Consider the following 27,184-nt stretch of genomic DNA (forward strand, 5'->3'; position numbering starts at 1 on the left):
TTTTTTGAATGTTGAGTTTTAAGCCAGCTTTTTCACTCTCCTCTTTCACCCTTATCAAGAAGCTCTTTAGTTCCTCTTAGCTTTCTGCCATTAGAGTGGTATCATCTGCGTATCTGAGGTGGCTGATATTTCTTCTGGCAATCTTGATTCCAGCTTGTGGTTCACACAGCCCAGCATTTTGCATGATGTACTCTGCATAGAAATTAAATAAGCAGGGTGACAATATATAGCCTTGTTGTACTCCTTTCCCAATTTTGAACCAGTCAGTTGTTCCATGCAAGGTTCTAACTGTTGCTTACTGACCCATATACAGGTTTCTCAGGAGACAGGAAAGGTGGTCTGGTATTCCCATCTCTTGAAGAATTTTCCAGTTTGTAGTGATCCACACAGTCAAAGGCTTTAGTGTAGTCAATGAAGCAGAAGTAAATGTTTTTCTGAAATTCCCTTGCTTTCTCTGTGATCCAACAAATGTCAGCAATTTGATCTCTGGTTCCTCTGTCTTTTCTAAACCCAGCTTGTACATCTGGAAGCTTTCAGTTCATGTACTGCTGAAGCCCAACTTGAAGGATTTTGAGCATAACCTTATAAACATGCAAAAATGAGTGCAACTGTATGGTAGTTTGTGCAATTAATCACTTGTTGGAGTTATTGATACTATTCCAATCCATATACATGAAGTCAATAGATTTGTAGTTTGACTTTAAATAATTGGTTGGACGTGAATGCACAGAGATGTCAGTGGATGGAGTGACTGGTGAAGCCCACACTCAGGACTCCTTCTGATTGCATCTATCCAGCCACTCTCTGGACCATAATGGAGAATGAATCTATAAGAAGAACACCATTCCTGGGCAGTTGGAAGATGTTTCAAAGAGTGTGAACTGAAATCTGTGTCCCCCACACACAGGAGAGCCTTAGGATCTTGTGTAATCTTATTAGACGAGTTCCTAACACATTTGGGAGGAGGGATTGGGTTTCAAGCTTAGGTCATACTAGAAGCAGAAATGAAGAAAGGCTGTTAGCAGCAGACATACCTCAGAGCAAGAGAGACAGCCTGTGAGCAGCAGGCCAGGTTTGGGACCTCGTCTGTATGATCACCGATCCCAAATCAGGAATACCACTTGTTTTTAACCTGCTCAGGATGAATCTAGTGGTTAAGAAAAGGTGAAAGTTTGCTTAACAAGGCAGAGACGTCCATAATGTATTTCAGCAGCTAAATATTTCAAACAAAAAGTCTGGAGTGCTTGTTAAAAGGTCACCTCTCGACAGTCTGTCTCCGAAATTCTCATCCCAAGAGAGCGCACCTGCTTGAGGATGTCTTCCCAACCACCTCAGGGGCCCGGGGTGCGCGGAGATCGTGTGGGTCTCCTCCGTCCCGGAGGGAAGTCAGGGGTGATGGGGCGTCTGCAGGGAAGAGAGGGTCGAGGTTCTCGCACACAAGAGGTGGTTTAAAATGCAGGTTCCTGGGTTGGGCTCCATATCCAATGCATCAGAACCCTTGCAGGGAGACTGGTAATCTGTGTACAAATTTGAAACGCCCCTCAGGGGATTCCGAGGAGATGGTCCTTGAACTTCCTTTGGGACTTTAAACATGGGCAGTGGGAGGTGAAGCGGAAGCCAGGCTGGGAAGGAGCATCCGGAGAGGTAGAATGAGGAGGGGGAGAGAGAAGGGAGCCGCGAATGCTCGTTCAGCCCTTCACTCGAACACCCGCTTGACATCGATGACCCCCAACAGTTGTCATCTTCCCCATGTCACAAGTAAGGAAGCAAAGGCCCAGAAAGGCTGCCCTCTCTGTCAAAGGCAGACAGGATGCAGACCTCTAGAGCAGCTCTGGGGCTGCACTTTATCACCCCCGAGCAAGGACCGGGCAGGCAGTTCTTGGTCTTCGAAGTCGTGGGTCGTCAAGTCTTCAAGAGGACACGCTGAGAACAGAGGCCAGGCTACGAAGAGTGGGGAGGGTGTGAGGAAATAGAAATCACCCATCTGGGGGACTTCCCTGGTGGTCCAGTAGTTAAGAACCCACTTTCCAAGGCAGGGGACGTGGGTCCCATCTCCAAGCAGGGAGCCTAGATCCCACATGTTGTGGGACAACTAAGCCCGGGGCAGAAGACAAGATCCTGACACAGACAAAAATAAAATGAACAATTAAAAAAAAAAGAAACAGTGCCATTTGCATTCTTATTTCAAGTGTGTGTGTGTGTGTATGTGAAGGGTGGTGTGTGTCTGTGTGGGTATGTGAAGGTGTGCGTGTGTGTATGTGAAGGTGTGTGTGAGTGTGAAGGTGTGTGTGTGTGAAGGTGTGTGTTTGTGAAGGTGTGTGTGAGTGTGAAGGTATGTGTGTGTGTGAAGGTGTCTGTGTGTGAAGGTGTGTGTGTGTGAAGGGGTGTGTGTGTGAAGGGGTGTGTGTGTGTGAAGGTGTGTGTATGTGAAGGTGTGTGTGTGTGTGAAGGGGTGTGTGTGTGTGAAGGTGTATGTGTATGTGAGGGTGTGTGTGAGTGTGAAGGGGTGTGTGTGTGAAGGGGTGTGTGTGTGAAAGTGTGTATGTGTATGTGAAGGTGTGTGTGAGTGTGAAGGTATGTGTGTGTGTGAAGGGGTGTGTGTGTGTGAAGGTGTGTGTGTCAGTGTGAAGGGGTGTGTGTGTGTGAAGGTGTGTGTGTGTGAAGGTGTGTGTGAGTGTGAAGGGGGTGTGTGTGTGTGTGAAGGTGTGTGTGAGTGTGAAGGGGTGTGTGTGTGTGGTCTGCAAAGTCAGGAAACCAATTATGCCTGAGCAATAGGTTCATTGTTGTTTAGTGGCTAAGTCGTGCCCAACTCTTTAGTGGCTCCATGGATTGTAGCCAGCCAGGCTCCTCTGTCCACTGAGCAATGTTAGTTACAAATAACTAGTTAGTTTTCAAATAATTGGCCCAATATTTTCCTTGGCCCTGCTAGCTCAGTTGGTTAAGAATCTGCCTGCAGTGCAGGAGACCTGGGTTCGATCCCTGGGTTAGGAAGATCCCCTGGAGAAAGGAAAGGCTACCCCACTCCAGTATTCTGGTCTGGAGAATTCCATGGACTGTACAGTCCATGGGGTCCCAAAGAGTTGGACACGACTGAGCTACTTTCACTAGTCACTTTCCTTGGCTCAATCCTTTTCAGATATGTTGAACACTAATATATTGATTTTTTTTTTGTACTGTACATTTTTTTTCCAGATTCTCAGTTAGGCCCACTGAATTAAATTTGGAGGGACTTCACCTGAAAACACAGCAAGCTGGTTATTTGAAAATTGTAAAGAAGGTCTCCCAGCTTTGTCGCCTGCTGCAGACCTCGCGGGAGGGGACAGAGCCAATGGGAGCTGGAGGGGAAGGCAGGGGCAGGGGGAGGCTTCTCCAGAAGTAAGCTGGCGTTGGGTCACAGATGAGGGAGACGCAAAAGGAAGGGCGGCGGAGGGAAGCTGGCTGGGCGGGGGTGGGTGGCATCCAGGTGCCTGGGCACTACAGGCCTTGGTAACTGTGGGCCAAGGGGGTGTCCAGGGGAGCTATGCTGGCGGCCTCAGTTTCCCTTTTGGCTTGAGGCAACACCTTTGGCTCCAAGCACAGGTGGGGTGCCAGCCCCAGTGGGCAGAGGCTGGGGGCCTGAGGTCTGCAGTGCCCCCCCGCAGCCCAGGGGGGCCCTGAGTCCTCAAGGACTGTGCCCTGCAGAGACTGCAGGGCGCTGGCTGCCTCCCAGTCTGCTGGGGGAGGCAGCCTTTTTCCCCACGAGCCCTGCCGGGCGACACCGCTGTAGCTGGCGCCGTTGGGCCTGGAAAACCACACAAGGGTGTTTAACCAGGAGCTGGACTCCTCACTGGGAAAAGTTATGTGTCCCCACCCTAACCTGAAAACCGTAACCCACCGCCCTGCTCAGCACCCTCCCGCTGTCTTTGCTTTCCTTCCAGAATAGCCCAGGCTCCTTCTCACACAACGCGTGGCTTCCTTCTTCCACACTGTCCTTTCCATATTTACATTCCTTTCATTCCACTCACACTGCTCCCCACTTTCCATATGCCCCCTCACACACACACACACAGGTTCATGCTCACAGAACCCACGACTAAGGAAGCTGCTAGCCTGGGCACACTTGACTTTCTGCCTGGGCGGGCGGTCCCTCCCCTCTCCCTCTGTGATAAGCTGCACCTCTTCCTCTGGGCTCGGCTCCAGCTTCATTTCTTCCTGCCACTCTGCCCACAACTCCCCGCACCAGCCCTGGACTCTGACCCCTCACTTCCCTCACCTCCAGTGTCTCACTGACCGAGACGTGCTCCTTACCACCAGCCTGACTGCCTCCAGGGCCCGAGCTTGCTTTCTTTGGACCCCTGTCCAGGGCACAGACTATAGGCACATAGAGGGTGCTCGCATTTTTGCTGAGTGGGCAAGTGGTCACACCCAAAGGAAGGAAGGATGTTCAGCTGGCCGCCTCACCACCCAAAGTAAAGACTACCTTTCCCAGCTTCCCTTGAGCCTAAGTCTGGTCGGTGAGACTTCCTGGAAAGTCCCTTAAAAGAAAAGGGATGGGTCCTTCTTTCCACTTTTGCTCTTTCTCTTCTGCTGGGAACGCTAATGCAATGACTTGGTCAGCAGCCATTCTGGACTAGGAGTTCAAGGATGGAGCCAAGTCTAGGACAGTGGAAGAAAAAGATAAGACGCTGAGCTCTTTATGACGATGGATCCATCCTATTAACCATGAACTGTCACCTTAGCACCTTAGGACTTCTTGTGTTGGTTGCAGGGTTAGGGGGTTAACTCCTACTTTATTTAAACCTCTGTGGTTAGGGCTCCACCACTCGTAGCCTGGCCTGATCCTGGCTGACCCATAGAGCCAGCTAGAGAGGGATGTGAACGCTTCCTAATAGGAAGACGTGGATTCTAGCTTTGACCCTCCTGTCCCTACAGGTGAGTGTGCATGCCCCTAGGTGAGTCAGTTACCGCCTGACCTCGTCTTCATTTGTAAAATGAGCTTCAAGATCACTGCCCTGCCTATATACAGGGTGGTTGTCTGAACTGAATGAGGTCAAGTATGTAAAAATGTTCTGTAAAACAGTCACAGATGGAAGGAGTTTATACTGCCTGGGGTGGGGGTGCCGCTTGGTCCCCTGATTGGCCAGGTGTGGGCTCCATCAACCCAGCTGAGCCTGGACCTTCCTTGAGCGGTCAAGGGCAGAGCCAGGACGCATCTGGCTCCGTGTTCCTCTTTACTTCTGTGCTCATCCCAGGGCAGGGCCATTTTCCAACATCCCGCCTCCTAGAGTTGGAGGGCGTGTGGGCGGAAGCACTCTGGCCTGTGGAAAGGAAGTGGCGACGTGGTTGTCAGTGCTGGTGAGGACCAAAGAGGACAAGAGGGTCCATCAGCCAAGCTCTCGGAAGGAGTCAGTGCCACCGACATCAGAGAGTCTCCTCCAGGGGACGTGTCCACGCACCCAGGGCCGCTGTGTCTTGACACCCACTGTTTATTTCATGCAGGCGCTGTCCTCCCCAAAAGATTCCAGGCTATCCTCACCATCCCTTCTGGTCCACTCCACCAGAAGAAACTTTATTATCCTTATTTCCCTAACCTAACACAGATGGTCTGAAAAGAAATGCCAGTGAACATCATTTCCTTTGATCAAAGCATCTTAAGATGGCTGTGTCTGCCTTTATTACAACCGAATGATAAAGAGCAGCAAGAGCTTCCTAAAAGAGTGAAAAGGAGATGAGGTCAGCGACAGGAGGTCTCACTGTGGATGTGTTTCTGGAACCCCAGCCTGACTGTGATAACGGGAATTCTCGAGGTAGTGGCATGCCTTGTGCTAAGCATTCAAAGCCCTTAACTCTAGTTTACAAACGAGTTAGCTGAGCCTCAGGGAAGTAAAGTAACTTGTCCAAAGTCTCCTAGTTAACAAGCTGGAAACTTAAGCTTCTCCCGAGGCCCATCTGATTCCTGAAACCCAGTGCACTTTCCACTCTCTTCTGCTGGAAGTCTCCACGCTTGGTATAAAGCAGCATTTCTTAATGACGAGCATGATGTTATGTACCCCAACAGCACATTGACAGTGGCCCTCTGATCTCTGGTTATACCAGCGTTCTCTTTCCCCTTCTTGTTTTCCTAATGATTGAACAAATCCTCAAAGGAATACAATCCTAATCTCACTTTATTTGATCACTTTGGCTTTCAAAGAAAAATAACTCCTGTTAGTCTATCTCGTTCATTTGATAACCTGAAAACCTCTTTTTTTTTTTTTTCTCCTCACTGAAAAATCATGTGTCTTGAAAAGGCATCTGCCTCTGGCTCGACTGCGTGCTGAAATACATTTTACTGTGGTGTCCAGTTGGAGGCAGTTCTTTTGTTGGCTGATGCCTGTCTGATGTCAGAGACGAGCCTTACACCTTGTGAACTGTGCAGTTAGAAAGAAAAGGTGGGCTTCATTAACCAAGCCAAGCATGTAGCTGGACACGCGGGCTTTAGAATCTGACTGGTCCAAGTGTCTGCTCAAGGTCTCAGTTTCCCCATCTGTAAAATGGAGGGATTGTTATGAGAATGAATGAATGCTCATTGGTGGATGGGCTGTGTGAATAACAACTCTTAACCAGGAACTCTGGATTTGAAACTCAGCTCCTCCACTCTGGAGCGAGTTATATTTCTGTGCTTTGGTTTACCCTTCTGAGAAATGGAGACAATGGCAATTCCTACGTCACCCCCTGTTGTGAGGATGAAATGAGGCAAGTGTGTGAGCTCTTAGTGCTTGTCACTGCAGAACTCTGGACAGGTGTGAGAGAAATGCAATGTGGGGGCGTTCAACATCCCCACACTCAGGCCCCTGACGCTGAAGTCACCAAGCAGGTCTGAGTCCTATTACTTGTCCTCAAGAAAAAGGAAAAAAAAAGAGGGAAACAAAGGGAGACTTGACACAGAAGAGGAGAAATTCATGTGACCACCGAAGCTGAGTTTGGAGTGACGTGGCCACAAGCCAAGGAATGCTGGCAGCCATCAGCAGCTGAAAGAGGCCAGAAATGCATTCTGCCCTAGAGCTCAGGGAGGGATGGTGGCCTGGCTGGCAATGCGATGCTGACTCAGTGGAACTGATTTCAGACGTCAGGCCTCCAGAACGGGAGAGCATAAGCTTTTGTTTGTTTAATCTAACAAGTGTGTAGTCATTTGTTGCAGCTGCCATAAGAAACTCACACAGCACAGCAGGCTGTAAAGTTGGAGGCGCAGCTGAGACTGTCTGGTTCCAAGTGACTGGCAGTGTTGGGTGAAATTCATCCCCGGATAAAACGCATGAAAACAAAATGCTGTGGGGAGTCCACTCCTTAGTTGCTGAAAATCACTGAACATCTCTTTTCTGACAGAATGTTTCTGCATAATCCAAGGACCTTTAGGAAGTGAGTAGGGCAGGGCAACAAGCAAATATTCAAGTTTGGGGCTGCTGTTGATGGTAGTTGTAAGGATTAGTGGTGGCATTTTTCACTTTTATACTGGTTAGCAGAAACCTAGTCTCATCATCTGACGTATAGGCAAGTCTGTTGGGAATTGGGTAGCAATTTTCAGATGTTGTTTTCAACACATCCCAGCATAATTGCCTCAACTGTAAAATTAATGCTTGAGCATACATAAACAAGAGTGAGTTTTGTGATATGTTTAATAAGAGGCAGGTGTTTTTCTATAAAAGTGAAAAATGCCACCACTAATCCTTACAACTACCATCAACAGCAGCTCCAAACTAGAATAGGATGCTATTGTATCAACCACAGGTGGCTCAGCAACCAGGGTCCCAAGATGCAAATGCACGATGTTCTAATGACCTCCTGTTGGGCTTCTGCAGATGGTGAGTGCAGCCATGAAATTAAAAGATGCTTACTCCTTGGAAGGAAAGTTATGACCAGCCTAGACAGCATATTAAAAAGCAGAGAAATTACTTTGCCAACAAAGGTCCGTCTTGTCAAAGCTATGGTTTGCCCAGTAGTCATGCACGGATGTGAGAGTTGGACTATAAAGAAAGCTGAGCACCAAACAATTGATGCTTTTGAACTGTGGTGTTGGAGAAGACTCTTGAGAGACCCTTGGACAGCAAGGAGATCCAACCAGTCCATCCTAGAGGAAATCAGTGCTGAATATTCATTGGAAGGACTGATGCAGAAGCTGAAACTCCAATACTTTGGCCATCTGATGCAAAGAACTGACTCATTGGAAAAGACCCTGATGCAGGGAAAGAATGAAGACAGGAGGAGAAGGGGAGGACAGAGGATGAAATGGTTGGATAGCATCATTGACTCAATGGACATGAGTTTGAGTAAATTCATGCAGTCCATGGGGTGGCAAAGAGTTGGACATGACTGAGCAACTGAAATGAACTGAACTGAACTGTTGGGATTCTTGGAGTTGGAATGGGAGATGAATTGGGTAAGTAGATGCTTTAGACATCTTGTTTACGTCACCTGGTCGCCCACCAAATCCTACTTGAACCAACTACTGTCACAGCTTCCCAGATTCCTTATGGGGACCACCAACTTGCCTTTGCCCACCAAGTCCTACTTAAACCAACTAGTGTCACAGCTTCCCAGGTTCCTTATGGGGACCACCAACCTGCCTTTGCCCACCAAGTCCTACTTGAACCAACTAGTGTCACAGCTTCCCAGGTTCCTTATGGGGACCACCGAGTTGCCTTGGAGGATCTGCATGGGATTTCACTTCCTTGGATGTCTCTTGCTGATCCCTCTGCCTCCTTGCTTTCAAGCAATGGAAGGAAAGAGCCAGTTCAGCCACCACCCAGACCACATCTGCCTCCCCGTGGGTTACTCCGGTGGACCGAAACCGGTAGGAACACTAGTCAATTTCAACTTTTTGTGACCACACACTTGGTTCTCTTTTTATCCCAGACCTAAATTTTGACCATACAACCTTTAGCTCTCTTCACCTCTGCTCACCGCCAGGCTCCTTTGGACTGGGTTAACCTGAATCCTCCCATGGACATAATAGCCCTCAAAGTGGCCTTGATGAGAATGAGAGTCAAGATTACTAATTTACCAACAAGATTTAATGAAACCCCTCAGCAAACCATAAGCACTTTACCAAAGCCCTTAGGAACCTCAGTTCTCACAGGATCCCTGCGAGGTCATTATTAGAGTGTCTTTGGCCACAGTGGTCCAGAATCAAGGTCAACAGAATCAGTAAAGATCATGCCCACAGCACCGTCCTACCACTGGTTGGAGGGATCACCACCCTTAAGAAAATTTACCGAGATAGTAGTTTTCCCATCTTCGTACTTTGTTAGTTATTGTCCTCCATTTGCTGAGGTTTATTCTTTCAATTCCTTTGCTGATTAAATTACTGAAGAGTATATACTGGTAAGAATAGACACCATCCACGGACTGCAGACAAAACTCCTTCCTGTTATTGATGATGAACCATTTCAGAGAAGACCAGGCTGAGTCTAAAGGGTTCAGGTAATTGTAAGGAGAAGGCAGAGTGAGTAATTTATGGCCGTAGGACTTGGCTACCTCAGGACAACACGTGACGCTTGTTAAGTTAACCACTGAGGGGACATGGACCTGGGCCTCAGTCTCTTTGCCTTCCTTCGGCCTCATCTCATCCTGCCGCCTTCTCTCTTTGACCACGACGGCGCACTTGCCATAGGTCTTCTTCACCACATCACAGAACTCAAAGAAGAGGTTGTCTTCCTGTTTGACGCATAACTCATCCCTTAGAAACATTCGATATTTCCACGGCACCCATCCTTGACTACCACCAGCGTGCACAACACACCAGGTTGGAGTTGGCATGTAATAACCATCACTAAAATCTTCCCCGGTTACAAGACTCTCAGGGATGTCGGTTTCCCCAAAATATACTGTTGTAAACCCATCGTATTGCAGTGTTCTCAGTGTTTGCAAATACTGGAGACATTGCTTCCTCTTGATGCTATCGAATAGATTTCTGGTAATGATGTTGCTCAAAAGAGGTTTTGCAAAGTGAGGCATGGTTAGGTCTTCAAGTATTTTTCAAAACTTGCCTGTCTCCCTCTGGCCAGAGTAGGATGATGACCTCACAAAGGACTTTCTTACAGCTGAGCTGGTCCCATGGATACACTTTGGATTTCAAACCATCATGGAACACACTGATCACAGTTCCTGTCTGGCTTCTGTGATAAGGAAACAGGAATTGCTAGCTATCCACGATGGTACATCACATCTGCAGTAGGTCTGGAAAGAGACTGACAGTTGTGTTAGTTTGCTAAGGTTGTATAACAAAATAGCTGAAATAAATTTTTTTGCAGTTCTGAAGGCTGGAAGTTCAAGATCAAGGTATCAGCAGGCCTGGTTTCATCTGAGTCCTTTCTAGTTGGCTTCACACGGTCACCTTCTTGCTGTGTTCTTATGTGGACTTTCCCCCTGTCTCTGTCCTAATCTCCTCTCCTTATAAAGTCACCAGTTCTTTGGGATTAGGGTCCATCCTTTGAACCTCATTTTGCCTTGAAGTGAAGTGAAGTCGCTCAGTCGTGTCCAACTCTTCATGACCCCATGGACTGTAGCCTACCAGGCTCCTCTGTCCGTGGAATTTTCCAGGCAAGAGTACTGGAGTGGGTTGCCATTTCCTTCTCCAGGGGATCTTCCCAACCCAGGGATTGAACCCGGGTCTACCGCATTGCAGGCAGACGCTTTACCATCTGAGCCACCAGGTTCACCCCTTTAAAGACCTTATCTCCAAATATAGTCACATTCTGAGGTGCTGGGAGTCAAGGCTTCAACATGAGATTTGGGGGAGACACAGTTCAGTCCCTGACAGCAACCTGTTAACAGTGATGAGCCAAGTTCCTGACTCATTTCCACATGGGTCACGAGGGTCATATTTATATTTATCCGTTCATCCATTCTGAGAACCTACTATGTACCAGGCATTGTGCCAGCTCCCAGTGGTACAGTCATGACACATCTAGTGAGGCCTGAACACGTACATGGTTTATGTCCATGTAAGCAGCAGAGACATTACTTTGCCCACAAAGGTCCCTATAGTCAAAGCTATTGTTTTTCCAGTGGTCATGTATGGATGTGAGAGTTGAACCAAAAAGAAAGCTGAGCGCCGAAGCATTGATGCTTTTGAACTGTGGCATTGGAGAAGACTCTTGAGAGTCCCTTGGATTGCAAGGAGATCAAACCAGTCAATCCTAAAGGAAATCAACCGTGAATATTCATTGGAAGGATGGATGCTGAGGCTGAAACTCAAATACTCTGGCCCCCTGATGCAAAGAGCCAACTCACTGGAAAATACTTTGATGCTGTGAAATATTGAGGGCAGCAGGAGGAGATGACAGAGGATGAGATGGTTAGATGGCATCACCGACTCAATGGACATGAATCTGAGCAATCTCCAGGAAATAGTGAAGGACAGGGAGGCTTGGAGGGCTGCAATTCATGGGGTTGCAGTGTCAGACACCACTTAGTGACAGAACAGTGATTAATTATCTCCCCCTAGTGGTATAAGAGAGTATCAGACAGATGATGTTAAACCCCCAACAGTTTACAGAAAATCCATGGGAATGGTCAGTGGTTTATTCCCATGCTTAGGTCATCTGCTACCCAATTTTTCAAGATGGCAAGATGTTCCACAATTTCCAAAACTGAGGTTTAAACCCCAAAGTCTAGGCAATCACCTATGTTTAAAATAAACCTGAACTAGGTAGCATAGATTCTCCATGAAATGTCAGGGGAAAATCCCCCTCTGATTATTTTGGGATTTATAGCTTATAGAGTCAAAATCTCCCGTATTTAAAACTTCGTGTGTGTGTGGTGTGTTCAGTCGCTCAGTCGTGTCTGACTCTTTGTGACCCCACGGACTGTTGCCCACTGGGCTCCTCTGTCCATTGCAAGAATACTGGAGTGGGTTGCCATTTCCTTCTCCTGACCAGGGATCGAACTAGTGTCTCCTGCATAGGTAGGTGGATTCTTTACCACTGAGCCACCTGGGAGGCCATTGAAAACTTTGATTCTCTATAAATTCTGTTTTCTAAGTTGTGATAAGGAGCATCTAGCAATCATAGCAAAATGTAAGAAAACTGTAATTCCTTTTATCCCTCATGCTTAAAAATCCAAGTTCCACCAATCTGGGCCAGCGTGGCATGGGGGTCAGCGTGGGTATCTACTAATAGGCACTCTTGCAAATTGTCCATGTGGCTGCCAGCAATGAGACCAAATATGCCACCGTATTTGTGGCTTTGGTTACTGTTTCCTCATTCCCCATCCTCTCCGGCATCTTGAGAGAAGTGAAGAAACAGGAACTTTTTAATAGAGACCTCAATCTGTTAGAAGCAGAGAAAAATACTTATGGACCCTTGTTCTCTCAATCTGAAAGTCTTCATGGTAGCCTGTCCTTCATCTCTTATCAGCAAATCCCAACAAGCAAACTGGTGGGAAGAGGACGAAGCACACCTGGGCCCCTCAGCCTGACTTCTTCCTAGACTTGGTACCCACCCTGGTCTCACCCTGGCTCCTCCCTGCAAGGACCTCACAGGTTCAGCAGAGGCGCCAATGCTGCTGGAGGGGTGAACAGCCTCCTTCCACCCCAAGGATGCAAACACGAGAAAGGGCCAGTGTTTGCAGGGGGAGCCAAAGAGGTGATGAGGAGTGGATGCGCCAGGGAGCAGATAAGAAGGACGGAGGGCTGGGTGATGGGGACTGTCTATGGCCCAGTCCTTTCAGAGGGGCACCTCTGATCTGGCGCCCACGGCGAGAAAATGCTGTAAATGCAAAACTCCCTCCTCCTCTGACTACTCAGAGGAGAGCGAGGGGGAGGGAGAGAGACATGCACACACGTACTCTGGATTATTCTACAAAGGTTATTTTATTTTAGCAAACAAAATACTGGTTCTTCTAAAAGCATATAAAAATTCACATCATTTTCAGTTAGGTTAGAGGCTGCGAGTTTGTCTTCTGACATATTGTTCAATAATTAAGACTTTCTTCTCAGCTGGAGTTCACTCGAGCTGACATTTACACCACGAAATCTAGAAAGGAAGACCAAAGGGATGAGGATGAACTGTCTGGCAGAATAACTGTGAATGTTTTACTTGCTCAGCATCTACCTTTATGCTCAGCCATTTAAACTGAAACAGAAACCGTGGAAGCTTGTCTATTGATGAATGTATTTTTAGAATCACAATTTCCTTTCATCTAAAAATCTCTTCGGTTTAAAATAAGGCTCCAGGCTAAGCATCGATAAGCCCCCAGCCTGGGGGGGAACCGGAGCCCCCTGGTCAGTTCTGGGCTCAGGTGGGCAAGCCAGGCACCTCTCCGTCACACTGGACTGCCATGGACGTTTGGGGAAGGGAAGAACTATCTGTGATCTCACACCTAATCTCTGCTTCCTCTCCACAATTAACACACAAAATGATGACTCTGTCTGGATTAGAAATGTAGGCAATATTTCAATGGAAACTGCCTTCCATCACCTGTTTTAATTTCCAAGAACTCCCAATTTCCCTGCTCTAGTGTGTGCTAAACTGCTTCAGTGCTGTCCGACTCTTTGCGACCCCATGGACTGTAGCCCGCCAGGCTCCTCTGTCCATGGGGATTCTCCAAGCAAGAGCACTGGAGTGGGTTGCCATGCCCTCCTCCAGGCGATATTCCTGACCCAGGGATGGAACCCACGATGATGTCTCCTGCATTGGCAGGTGGATTCTTTAGCACCTGCACCACCTGGGAAGCATCCTGCCCCCGCTCCCCCCACCAGCTCTAGTGCCTGCTCCTAAATTTCAGTCAATAAAAATTTTTTTTTTCAGAAGGCAAGGTTTAATAACAATAACTTCTTTGCCTGCGACGTGTACAGCTTGCCAAGGCCCAGGGAACAGAGGGCGATGAGGGAACCGTCCCCTATCCTGGGGGAAGGACCAGGAGCCCAATGTTTCCAGCAGCTCCATCCTGAGCTTAGGACACAGTGAGGGGTGAGGCCCTGCGGTTGGATGTCTGACCTGGGTTCAATTCTGCTTCTGTCCTTGACCGTGTACAGGGTGGGCCATGTTCTCAGTCTGAATGGACAACACAGGGCTGTCAGGAGTGGTCAGTAACGTGGCCGTCTGTGAAACGCTTAGGAAAATGCTAGCACAGAACAATCATTCAAGACAAATTGCAATTATTATTAATGAAACATCTATGAGTCCTGTAAAGGACATCATCTCTACAGAAGCCTATCTTAGGGTTAACAGGGCTTTTGGAGGTCACCAAACCCAGCTGCTGAGAAGACAGTGGAAGAATCACCTGAGAGGTTTCTGAAAGAACAGGTGCCCAGATCCAGCCACAGACCTAACAGGGCTGCTGAGGCTGGGCCCCGGGAATCTGCACTGTAACAACGGCCCCAGCAAGTCCTGATCGTTGGCAGACTGTGGAGGCCACTGAGCTAGGACTCCCCGCTAACAGGTGTTAGTTCTCTCACGTTTTAGAGAAAAGCACAGAACTCAGCCCGGGCAGTGATGAACTGGGGGAGCCCTGGAGAATGAAGGGACCTGTTGACCGTCATTAGTCCAACCTGTGAGCTGAGGGGGGAGTCACCTCCTGGTGCCTTAAAAACAAACACGTTCTGGGCAGCCCCGTGCTATGGGACAGCTCCCAGACGGCTCAGTGGTAAAGAATCCGCCTGCCAGTGCAGGAGACCTGGGTTTCATCCTTGGGTCGGGAAGATTCCCTGGAGCAGGAAATAGCAACCCCTACAGGATTCTTGCCTAGACAATCCCAGAGACAGAGGAGCCTGGCAGGGGTTGCAAAGAGTTGGACATGACTGAATGCATGCGCGCACACACACACACATACACACACCAGCTCTGAGACAGGCACCAGACTGTAGCAATGAGGAAGATTTTTTGCTGAGGGAGTGGTCATAAGGAAGGCTTTCTGGGCCAGGGGACTAACAAGCAAAGGCCAAGAGAATCTACCGTGGTCAAGGTGGTCTGCAGGAGTGTGGGGAGCGGCAGCAGAGGGGGACACGTGACCTGGGTGAGGACGAATGAGAAGGACGTACATGCCGAATCTAGGAGTCGGACTTCATTTTGAGGTCAGCAGTGTTTCTTAATCTTAGGTACAGGTAGGGGTTTTAAGTGACCTGCGATCCCACGTCCTCCCCATCCCTGTCTGCAATGCTAGGTCTAATTTAGGTGTTTCTAGTACGTAAGCTTCTCCAGGGAGAAGGTCCACAACTTCCTGAAAGGCTCAAGAGTCCTGTGACTCAAATCCTGTCAAACACCCCTGCTCCTGTGACGGGAGAACCGTTGCAGGCTCGGAGCAGAGACGAGGACTTGTCCACCCGCCGTGGCCCCCAAGCAGACGGGGCTCAAAGGTCAGGACGTGCACTTGGACCTGACACCGAGCTGCTCGACCTCCCGGGGAAGGCGGGGCCCTGCGCCCTCCGTAGCCTCAGGCCCGAGGCGGGCAGAGTTCTCATCACCTCCAGGGGCAGGCCTGCCCTGACCCATGTGTAGTTCATGTGGGCAAGGCCCATACCTTTCACTCCCCTTTAGCTCTCCTTCTTCTCCGCCTGCTTCCTCTTCTCAGCTTCCAGCTTTTGCTGCTTTGCTTCCAATCGTTTCCTCTGGTAGACTTTGACTCCAGCAAACGCCAGGCAGAGGATTAGTGTTTTCGCCGCCAAGATATACAGCAGCAGGGGGAAGTGTTCAAGCACCTTAAAGAAGAAAGAAAACTCCTGGAGACGTTCGATCATGGGAAGGAATTTCCTTCGAGTCCCTTCACTCAGCACACATTTCCTGGGCACTGGCTGGGTGGGGGCCTCCCGGGCGCAGGAGAGATGAGGGCCTGGTTCCAGGTTGCGGGCAGCCTGGTTTCAGGTGCCCTTCACCACCCGCTGGCTGCTGGCTTCACAGACGCCATGGCTGTGCTCTCTCACAATCTGACCGTGCACCTTGCCCCTCACCCCGAGCTTGGGGCAGCAGCACGGTCTGCAGTGAGCAGCGGGAGCCGGGGACTGGGCGCAGCCCCGCTCGGGCCACTCGCTGACCCACGCACAGCACGTGCGACCCGCATCGGTCACTTGACTTTCCCCAGCTTCCTCCTCTTCACCTGCAAAGGGAGGCCGGACCAATCTTCCTTCTGAATCTCCACCCTCATGGGACGCTATGATTGGCTCCAGCTACGCATTAGCACTGGTATTTGAAGGCAAAATAAACATACAAGTAAACTGCAGCAAAACTTAAAATGTTAAAGCTTAGCTACTTAATACACTGTTTCTGTAATTCTTTTGTTGGAGCGAAGTTTTAACCCATTGGCTAATATGAGATCTGGGGAATAACTAGGGATTGGAATTACTTACCTTTTGCATGAGCAGTCTTTATTATGAAATTCTATACATCACAAGTATCTCGAGGCAAATAGTATACTAGTTTGGGAAACACGATTAGTAGGACCTGAATAATAATTATGAGCTTTTGTGTGTGATTAAAAATTCCTTCCCAGATAAAGTGAAAAGGTACGCTTTCGTTGAGAGAGATCATTATTCCGGAGGACCAAGCAGGATTAGTCCAGTAAACTCCTCAGGTGAAATGCCAACCATCACTTAATTACACAGAGCACTGGGACAAGGAGATTCTTCCATGGAGACTACACGCGTCCCTCCCTCTGGGTTTAACTGAAGCTGATCTGAAACGGGTTAATGAAAACTTCAGCTGCAAAAGGATCTGAACGAAGACTCGGTCTTCACCTCGTTCTACAAAGGAGGAGAGTAAAAAGCTCAGGGCAGTGGTGAGCCCACCACGTCACACGGCTCATTCAGGAGAAGCGAGAGTTGGAACCAAACACTGACTCCTACATCAGCTGTCTTTCCACTGACTCTTGATTTCAATAAAGTGGAATTAACTGAAATCAACAAATTATGTCCCAAGAACACTCTGAATAACTAGATAACAGTTTTCAACCACAGAATCAGGTTAAACAGTAAAGAATAAGCACAATCTATACACTTCAGAAAGCTCACTCTGGCAAACAGTATAAAAGACTAAAAAGGTTACAAAAGCAAAAACCTTTTACCCTGACAAATACAAGCTGCTTAGAACATTGACTTGGTGTCCAGGTCCTTCCTGCCTCAGACCTATGGCTAATCTCCCCGACTTCCACCCAACAACCCTTTAACTCATCTAATTCATCTACTTTCTTGAAGGGTCACATCTTAGAGGTGAGGCTTGGCTCTACATTCATAAGCCAGATAAGAAAGAAAAGATGCTAACGTTTACCTCCTTGGAGACAAAAATCACCAGTTTGGAGATATAAACTTCATTTTGTGTTCACTGGGCCTTTTCCAGGTTGAGCCCTAGTTAGCCCTAGACGCTGGCAAGTCTCTCCCTCCCAATTCTCTCCGTCCCTATGGATGAGCCCCTGGAGTCCTGTCATAATCAAACCCCTATCACAGCCCACAGTTCATGCATGAGTGCCAAGTTGCTTCAGTAGTGTCCAACTCTTTGAGACCCCATGGACTGTAGCCCACCAGGCTTCTCTGGTCATGGGATTCTCCAGGCAAGAACACTGGAGTGGGTTGCCATACCCTCCTTCAGGGGAATCTTCCAGACCCGGGGATCAAACCTGCATCTTTGTGTCTCCTGCCCTGGCAGGCAGGTTCTTGACCACTAGTGCCACCTGGGGAAGCCCAGCCCACTATTTTCCAAGATCTACACCCAAAACGAAGCTCTAGCAGTGACAGGATGTACATGGAAACCAGAAGCTAGAAACCCAGGAATGGAAGCACGTCAACAAACCAACCCAGGGAAGTGGTTTCGGTATTCACTTTCCTTTTAAAGGCTGTGGGGAGGAGGCAGCAAGAGGCGGACGTTCCGGGACTGAGAGTGGGCAGCGCAGGGGGAGTCAAGGACGCTACTCGGGCTACAGCGGAAACTTTCAGGGCCGCCGTTCCCACAGCTTTCTCAGGCCGGCGTGCTAGATCTTTCAGGTCAGTTCAGCTCAGTTGCTCAGTCATGTCTGACTCTGCGACCCCATGAACTGCAGCACTCCAGGCCTCCCTGTCCATCACCAACTCACGGAGTCCACCCAAACTCATGTCCATTGAGTCAGTGATGCCATCCAACCATCTCATCCTCTGTCGTCCCCTTCTCCTCCCACCTTCAATCTTTCCCAGCATCAGGGTCTTTTCCAATGAGTCAACTCTTCACATCAGGTGGCCAAAGTACTGGAGTGTCAGCTTCTGCATCAGTCCTTCCAATGAATATTCAGGACTGATTTCCTTTAGGAAGGACTCATTGGATCTCCTTGCAGTCCAAGGGACTCTCAAGAGTCTTCTCCAGCACCACAGTTCAAAAGCATCAATTCTTCAGTGCTCAGCTTTCTTTATAGTCCAACTCTCACATCCATACATGACCACTGGAAAAACCATAGCCTTGTCTAGACGGACCTTTGTTTACAAAGTAATGTCTCTGCTTTTTAATATGCTGTCTAGGTTGGTCATAACTTTCCCTCCAAGGAGTAAGCATCTTTTAATTTCATGGCTGCAATCACCATCTGCAGTGATTTTGGAGCCCAGAAAAATAAAATCAGCCACTGTTTCCCCATCCGTTGCTGCCATGAAGTGATGGGACCAGATGCCACGATCTTAGTTTTTAGTCATATGAAATCTCTTCCTTTGATTTCCCTTCTAACAAAACCCTCAGATTAACTCCCAAACCTTCAGGGAAGTAAATCAAGAAAACATAGTTGGGTGGTCTAGCTCTATATCAGTTTTTTAAACAAATGCCGATACTCGTGTAATGAGAATGACTGACTTTTAAAATTTATTGTTGGCCACACCCTGCAGCATATGGGATCTTAGTTCCCTGACCAGCGATCAAACCCCTGCCCCCTGTTAAGCTCGGAGTCTTAACCACTGGACCACCAGGGAAGTCCCGCGAATGACTGACGTTTTCAATGCCCCCAGTTGCTGAGGTACTAAGGTACCAGGTGCTTGCTGTCGCTGACTGCTGCTCATGGCCACAGGCTGACGGAGGCAGACAGGGAAGCACAGGATGTCTTGGGGGTCCCACGGTCCTTTAACCTCCTGTGGGGGGCAGGGGGGGTCACTGCAGTTTGGGCAGAAGGCCATTCCTTTCAGACACTACCTGGAAGGGCTCCCTGGTAGCCCTGGAGCTGTGTGTCTGCCCGAAGGTCGCGAAGGTACAGGTGGCTTCTGTACAGTTTTCTGTACAAAACTGTTCCTGACACAGGAGAGGACTCCTGCGACAAGTCGAGCGGGCTGGGCAGTCAAGCGGGTTGCTGTCACTCCACAACTAAAAAGCAAGCTTTCTCTGTGCAGTGGCTCGCTGGGATATATCAGCACCGCCTGGGAGCTCTCTCACCCCCAGGCCAACGCGATCAAACTCCAGTGGGTGCGGCCACAGTTCACATTTAACTCCTCACGGAAGCTGTGAGGCTCGCTCTGGCCTCGGAGCACCCAGCACACACGCTGGCCCTGCGGCCGTGGCCTCTGGTACCAGCCACCGCCCCGCCACCAACTGCTCACTCCAGGCTCTGCCGATGCTGGGCCTCTGGTACCAGCCACCGCCCCGCCGTCAGCCACTCACTCTAGGCTCTGCCGATGCTGGGCCTCTGGTACCAGCCACCGCCCCGCCGTCAGCTGCTCACTCCAGGCTCTGCCGATGCTGGGCCTCTGGTACCAGCCACCGCCCCGCCGTCAGCTGCTCACTCCAGGCTCTGCCGATGCTGGGCCTCTGGTACCAGCCACCGCCCTGCCATCAGCCACTCACTCTAGGCTCTGCCGATGCTGGGCCTCTGGTACCAGCCACCGCCCCGCCACCAACTGCTCACTCCAGGCTCTGCCAATGTTGGGCCTCTGGTACCAACCACTGCCCCGCCGTCAGCCACTCACTCCAGGCTCTGCCGATGCTGGGCCTCTGGTACCAGCCACCGCCCCGCCGTCAGCCGCTCACTCCAGGCTCTGCCGATGCTGGGCCTCTGGTACCAGCCACCGCCCCGCCACCAACTGCTCACTCCAGGCTCTGCCAATGTTGGGCCTCTGGTACCAACCACCGCCCCGCCGTCAGCCACTCACTCCAGCCTCTGCCGATGCTGGGCCTCTGGTACCAGCCACCGCCCCGCCACCAACTGCTCGCTCCAGGCTCTGCCGAAGCTGGGCCTCTGGTACCAGCCACCACCCCGCCGTCAGCCGCTCACTCTAGGCTCTGCCGATGCTGCAAACCCTTCACCACGTCTCAGGGCATGCTGTGCCCAGACCCCATCCCCACGACCTCTCATCCCCCCATCTTTCCTTCCTGGCCTTTCTACAGGCAGCTCTGGAAAGCCCCACACGTGTGACACGCACGTTCCTACATCTCTAAGCCCTCAGAGAGTCTTCACTCCACCTCCTGACCCTTGGCCAGGCTCCTCCTGGAGAAGAGTCCCCAGAGCCCCCCTGGGCGGCCCCCAGGCCCCACAGGGCTAGGGAAGGAGGGGGTCCGAAGCTAAGCACTGAAGAATTGATGCTTTTGAACTATGGTGTTGGAGAAGACTCTTGAGAGTCCCTTGGACTGCAAAGAGATCCAACCAGTCCATCCTAAAGGAGATCAGTCCTGGGTGTTCATTGGAAGGACTGATGCTGAAGCTGAAACTCCAATACTTTGGCTACCTGATGCGAAGAACTGACTCATTTGAAAAGACCCTGATGCTGGAAAGATTGAAGGTGGGAGGAGAAGGGGATAATAGAAGATGAGACGGTTGGATGGCCTCATGGACTCAATGGACATGAGTTTGAGTAAGCTCCAGGAGCTGGTGATGGACAGGGAGGCCTGGTGTGCTGTGGTCCATGGGGTCACAAAGAGTCGGACACGACTGAGCGACTGAACTTAACTGTACTCTCCCGGCTCCCTGATCCTGCTTCCAGATCTTTCCACTTCCTGTGAGGAAAGCCAGTGGCTGTTTCAAACCAGAAAATTCTTATAACTGAAAAAAATACATATAATGAGATCCTAAGCTTGGCGATATACACATTACAAACATATATAGAAAAAACATGGGAATAAAATACACCAAATTGTTAATATTAATAGCAGCCATCTCTGGATAGTGAAAAGATATATGATTTTGACTTGATTCGATCCTTTTCAAAGCATCTATTTTCATGACCGCCCTAGTAGCCACCCTGCACCTACCCCACTCCACTTTCTTAAAGGGGGTAACATGACACCCCCCTGCCCCCGTGAGGCCCGCTGACGGTAGCCCACAGCCTTCTGCAGGCTTGCAGCTCACAGGACACTCTTTGGTTGCCCTTGAACTTCTGCTTCCACTAGCTGTATCAAAGGTTTTACAGGAGTCAGCTGTGTTTATTCCACAGTCAGTATATTTAAGTAGCACTTGATGTCATAATGGATAATCTACTTAAACATGGCACTCGTGAAATATGACCACAGAAAGGAAAGGCTGTTTGCATGAAAACTAAGCTGTCTGTTTTGAAAGACTCAATTTGAATTAGAAAACAAAATACTGTTGGCAACACAAATGGGAAAGATTAAGGAAGAAGAGCATAAAAATCAGGAAGGATTTTGTATGTCGATTGCCTCTTAAGATCTTTTTCATCCACTTTGAAGAAACCAAAATGTGAGACTATAGGTGAAGCTTCAAAGGGGTGGTTTTTGCGAGCAAAGTGAGGCGCGTCTGAGGGCAGTCGATGTCCTCCCAAAGAAAAAGCCTTCCTCCGAAAGTCTGGTTAAAAAATGTACATTTATGTGTTCCCTTAAAGTATTATAGATCATGATTCCTACGTTAATCTACTTTTTTTATTCTTAGTCCACCTATCTCTACAGAACTATTATTCTGAAGTTTTACAATCAGGAGAAAGAAAACCCGCAAGCCATAAATGTCTGATGATATTCTTACCTTCCAGTTCATGCTGGACCAACTGGGAGTTCACTCCTGGTCGTGTGGGCCACGCAGACAAGGAGGAGAGGGAACCCCGTTGGGGCAGGTCCCACTGTTCTGATGGGGAAGAGAAGAAACAGGTCAATTTGAGTTTTCCAGATAGACCGCCTTAGGAAGATTTCTCTGTAATGGGGAGAAAGGGCCCACAAGCCAAGACAGCAAGCTCTGCAGAGATGAGGGTTAGGCCTCCCCAGCGAGCAAGACAGCCTCGGCTCTTGCTGAGCAGAACAATCTCCTTGGCTGCTCTTGACCGGGGAAGGAAGCACAGCCAAGCAGAGGTGTTGGCCCCACTCCTAAGGGAAAGCGTGCTCCCACTCCATTCATCTGTGGCCAAAGGTGCCCAGGCCCTAATCTGACCCTCTCCCCACCTCCTGCCCTGAACAAGAGTCTGTGGTGGGGGTATCATTTTATGTCTCAGGTCCTGAGTATTAATCAAAGGAATACTGTCTTGCTTTAGTATTCATTTATTAATTTATTTATAAATTGGGCTGTGTTAGGTTTTAGATGCGGCATGTGGGATCTTCTATTGTGGCTCTCAGGCTCAGCAGCAGAGGTACATGGGCTTAGCTGCCACATAGCGCGTGCAATCTTAGTTCCCTGACAGGGACTGAACCTGTGTCCCCTGTGTTGGAAGATGGATTCTTAACCGCCGGAACACCAGTGAAGCCTCAAGGTAATATTGGTTTTCAAAAGTATCTGGTGGGAAGGGAATCAAGGATAGGGGGTAAATGGTATTAAGAAAGTCATTCCAATCTTAGAATTCCCTCTAAAACGTCAGGGGGATGGAGGGGAAGGTGAAGCGGAAGAGACAAGGCAGGGACCCAGCCGGGGCACAGGATTTGCTCTGAGGCCTCCCATGTCACTATCTTTAGACCAGGACACATACCCCACGAGTCAGAAGACTTGAGCTCTGGATGAAGGGCCTACTCGCTCTGGTAAGTGACTCCCCTCTGGGGACCTCCGTCCCATCTGTAAATGAAGACAGGGAGTGTCAACTACGTGGGCTCCGGGGGCCTCTACTTCTGCAATTCGGAGACTTTCAGTGTTAAGAATCACAGCTTCACTTTACTGTGCCCAGCCATTCTGAAGTGCACTGCATGCCAATAGCTCAGCTAGTCTTTACACCTGTCCCAAGAGGTGTAGTTTATCGTCTATACTTTGGAACGTGTGTGTGCGCGCGTGTGCACTCAGTCGTGTCCAACTCTTTTTGCAGCCCCATGGACTCCTCTGTCCACGGGCTTCTCCAGGCAAGAATACTGGAGTGGGTTGCCATGTACTCCTCCAGGGGACCTTCCCGACACAGGGACTGAATGGGCATCTCTTAGGTCTCCTGCACTGGCAGGCGGGTTCTTCACCACTAGTGCCAGTTTACGTGACAGTGACACGCCCACAGTCACAGTATGGACTGGGATTGTAACTCATCCAGTCTGGCCCCAGGGTCTCATCCTGATGCAGAGAGCTCTGCATTAAAAAAAATCATGGGGATGCCTTTCTTTAAATGGACTTACAATTAGGATTAAGAAAAACTCACAGGCCTTTAGAATGGGGAAAATGAGATAAACTTCAGACATGTTTTTCTGAAAACTTTCACTTAACAAAGCATCTAAACATAAAGAGTTCAGACCTCCTTCACATCCAAGGTCATAGTATCTTGAACACAAGCCGGCAGTTGGCACAAGATAGCCAAGCTTTCCCCATGACTTTTTCAAAGTCAGATAAGCTCATGACAGGAATTTACACCATAAGTCTGTTTAAACGAGATGACCATGATTAAAGGCACTCATTGTGCTAAGTTGCTCAGTCGTGTCCGACTCTTTTCGACCCCATGGACTGTAGCCCATCAGTCTCCTCTGTCCATGGGATTCTCCAGGCAAGAACACTAGAGTGGGTTGTCATGCGCTCCTCCAGGAGATTTTCCCAATCCAAGGTTCAAACCCAGGTCTGCCACATTGCAGGTGGATTCTTTACCTTCTAAGCCACCAGGGAAGCCCGAAGGTGCTCATTACCTTCGTGTATAAAAGATTTCTTTGTCTATAAGGAGCAGTAGATTCTGACCTGCCCAGGAGAAATATGTTCCTAACAGGTTACAACCTGTTGCTGGAATTTTCACTTTGAATAATCTCTGATAATCTCAGGAATGAGCCATGTTGTAAATTAAAATGTCTATGCTGGGAAAGACTGAAGGCGGGAGGAGGGGATGACAGAGGATGAGATGGTTGAACGGCATCACCGACTCAATGGACATGAGTTTGAGTAAACTCAGGGAGCTGGTGAAGGACAGGGAAGCCTGGCGTGCTGTGGTCCGTGGAATCTGAAAGAGTTGGACACGACTGAGCAACTGAACTGAAGTTTCTATCAATTTTATTTTTCTCACCTCTATTTTTATTGAGTTGTCTACATATATAAGTAGACAGGTCTGGCTGTTTCCCACACATTTTCTGAGACCAAATGACTCACAGTGAAGTCGGTTAGATATTAATTTCCAAGGTCAAGGACCACAAAAAGGTCCAAAAAAACTTATAGGAGGAAGTAAAAAGAACGCCTGGTGGTCTGGCCCTCTGGCAATCATGTGCTAAGTTTACCAGTGGTATGACCTTGGATGAGTCACTGGGCCTCTCTAAACCTCAGCTCCCTTCTCTGTAAATTCTCCTTCAAAGACTAGATTATAAAAACATTACGCACCAGGCTCAGCACATGAAAAGCACTACACAAATACCGACCATAATTGTTACGATAAATGTCTTTCCAGTAACGGACATGGTGAGCTGAAGAACATAAGCAAGTGGTGGCCAGGGCAAGTGAGACAGCAGGGCATGGCATAAAGAACCAACCCCGGATGACCAGAACTGGAGATCTGGACTCTATGCTTGGGGGCGCCAATGACAAGGCATCTGACCCGGGGGCACTCCATTAGCCTCTCTCAGCCAAAGTGTTACCATTTTAAAAATCCAAAGAACAATGCTGCAACTCTGAAATTCCTAAGTCACATTCTCTCTGATATCACAGCATCTAACTGTAAAAACATTACTGGCAGCTGCCTTATCGTATCTAGAGTGACAAAATTCCATCTCTTCAGGAAAGAAACACATTTAAAAGTCCATCTGCAAAGGAGTGTGTTGAGGGTGGGAGAGAGGGCAAATTAATCAAACTCGTTTCCACCCACTGCCTCCAAATGATAACTCTTCCCCAATCGCCCTTAAATTACAGGCTGCAACTCAGCTATTTTTGCAGCTCCCTGCAGGACTTCAGCAAGTGAGAACAACTGAGACAGCTAAAAATATCACCAGGCTAGTTGCTCTGCTGCCATATGTACACCTGTTGCAGTCTTGGAACCAGGAGGCAGCTGGTGTCTGAGGGCTGAACTACAAAAGCCAACCAGATGGGGACAGTTTTGAGAGACATAAAATCTACAAAGTGCAGGAAGTTTTAAACTTCCTCTGGAACTATCCAGTCTTAGCTTTAAACTCAAAGATAACAATGGCTTAGAAAGAGATGGTTCTATTTCCTTTACTGCAAAAATATCCTGATTTTTCCTTTGCTACATTTCTCCTAAAGAAAATAGAAAAGCTACCGGCTTATCTTGATTAGGCTAATTACAGCAATATGGACAAGGTATAGTCCACAATTTTATTCTTGGTCCACCTAACAGACCCAAGGGTCGGTCCCTCTCTTGGTGTCTCACTCCAGCCATTCGCTAGGCTGTGTCCTTAATCTGAACTTCCCAAAATTGCTCTCATTCCCAGCCTCTTTCCACCCCAACCCTTCACCCCATCATTTGAAGTAGCGATGGGTGCGTGGAGGAAGTGGGGGGGGGGTCCAGATGAAGTGGGGGTTATCAGTTGGGCTGACTTCTGAGCCCCCGCCGGGGTCGGCCAGGGTTCCCAGGGCGAGGGGCTGGGCCTCTGCCCCTCCGTGACTTGGAGGGCCAGGTAAAGGTCCTCTCCAGACCCCACACTGGTGTGGGGGGGCAAAACCTGCCCCGCTCAGACCCGAAGATGACGGTCAAGGGCGACCACCGCTTACCCCACCTACACAACAGAGCGTCGGAGACATTCGCTGGCCCCCAAACCTCTCTCGCTTGGAACCACATCTGGGTACCCCCCTTCGGCCTGCGTGCCAGCCTCCACACGCCGCGCCCCGCAACCCCCGCCACTGGATCCGTGCATTTTGGGATGCCTGGACAACCCAGCCAGGCCGGACGCTCCGCGGGGGTGGGCCGTGGTGGCTGTCACCCCCAAGGTCCCGCTGGAAAGCGTCATGAAGAGAAAGCGCGAACACGATGCCTGGGCGCCCCCCAAAGAGCAGCGGGGATTCGGGTCAGGATCCGGCGGACACCGACGCCGCCCACTTACAGCTCCAGGCCGCGGAGGATCCAGCTCCGGGGCCGTGCACAAACCACGACTCCCACAGTGCCGCGGGGAAACTATACGTCCCGAAATGCACCGCTCCGCGCGCCGGCGCAGGAAGCCTGCGCAGGGAGCCTGCGCAGGGAGCCTGCACCGCCATAGTGGCTAGGCTGCTCCGCGCCTTGGTGGGTAGGCGGGGCCGCACACAAACCTCTACTCCCACAGTGCCGCGGGGAAACTAGCCGTCCCGAAATGCACCGCTCCGCGCGCCGGCGCAGGGAGCCTGTGCTGCTATGGCGGGTAGGCGGCTCCCTCGGCGCAGTGGGCCCGGGCCGTGGAGAAGATTTCCAGCTTCTGGAACCCGCGGTATTGGCCCGGGCGGCCTTCGTGCGGCCGCGACATGGGTCACCGGACAGACTTGGCTGGGCCAGGGGCGAACTTCTGGGGCGTGGGCCAGGCGTTTTCGTCCACGCCGTGGGGGGGTGGGGGGTGGGACGGCCTTGTTCTCCCCTGACCGGAGCTGGAGGAGGAGGACGGCGGCGGGAGAGCGGGGCGTCGCGGGGCCCCTACCACTCAGCAGTCTCTCATGGTGTTCCTCACTGTGTGCCGCTGAGGGCAAGAGGGTCCCCAGTTGAGTCGCTCAGTCGTGTCCGACTCTTTGCGACCCCATGGACTGCAGCACGCCAAGCCTCCCTGTCCATCACCAGCTCCCGGAGCTTACTCAAACTAGTCCATCGAGTCGGTGATGCCATCCAGCCATCTCATCCTCTGTCATCCTCTGCTCTTCCCACCTTCAATCTTTCCAAGCTTCAGGGTCTTTTCCAGTGAATCAGCTCTTCGCATCAGGTGGCCAAAGTATTGGAGTGTCAGCTTCTCCATCAGTCTTCCCAGTGAATGTTCAGGACTGATCTCCTTTAGGATGGACTGGTTGGATCTCCTTG

The 27,184-nt window shown here is 49.7% G+C and overlaps 2 protein-coding genes across 5 annotated transcripts; both read right to left on the minus strand.

Annotated features, from left to right (window-relative positions):
• Positions 1-498: 498 nt before the first annotated feature.
• On the minus strand, positions 499-26,397 carry SMIM11 (small integral membrane protein 11). Of its 4 annotated transcripts, none has more exons than XM_043892905.1 (5): positions 26,250-26,397; positions 22,784-22,866; positions 21,856-21,954; positions 15,478-15,655; positions 499-2,118 (listed from the first exon to the last, which is right to left on the minus strand). In XM_043892905.1, the coding sequence occupies exons 3-4, from the start codon at positions 21,865-21,867 to the stop codon at positions 15,491-15,493; spliced, it is 177 nt and encodes a 58-aa protein (XP_043748840.1). In that variant the 5' UTR covers positions 21,868-21,954; positions 22,784-22,866; positions 26,250-26,397; the 3' UTR covers positions 499-2,118; positions 15,478-15,490. The 4 variants fall into 4 exon arrangements, with proteins under 4 accessions (XP_043748840.1, XP_043748838.1, XP_043748837.1 ...); XM_043892903.1 differs by lacking the exon at positions 499-2,118 and adding an exon at positions 12,811-12,992 and having other exon boundaries at positions 26,250-26,394; XM_043892902.1 differs by lacking the exons at positions 499-2,118; positions 22,784-22,866 and adding an exon at positions 12,811-12,992 and having other exon boundaries at positions 26,250-26,393.
• On the minus strand, positions 9,015-10,585 carry C31H21orf140 (chromosome 31 C21orf140 homolog). The gene has a single exon (XM_043892901.1). The coding sequence runs from the start codon at positions 9,970-9,972 to the stop codon at positions 9,217-9,219; it is 756 nt and encodes a 251-aa protein (XP_043748836.1). The 5' UTR covers positions 9,973-10,585; the 3' UTR covers positions 9,015-9,216.
• Positions 26,398-27,184: the final 787 nt, after the last annotated feature.

This window comes from Cervus elaphus, chromosome 31 (assembly GCF_910594005.1).
Source record: "Cervus elaphus chromosome 31, mCerEla1.1, whole genome shotgun sequence".
Lineage (NCBI taxonomy): Eukaryota > Metazoa > Chordata > Mammalia > Artiodactyla > Cervidae > Cervus > Cervus elaphus.

Coding starts and splice junctions, on each gene's coding strand:
- C31H21orf140 (XM_043892901.1), bottom strand. CDS start 9,972: ATGCCTCACTTTGCAAAACCTCTTTTGAGCAACATCATTACCAGAAAT.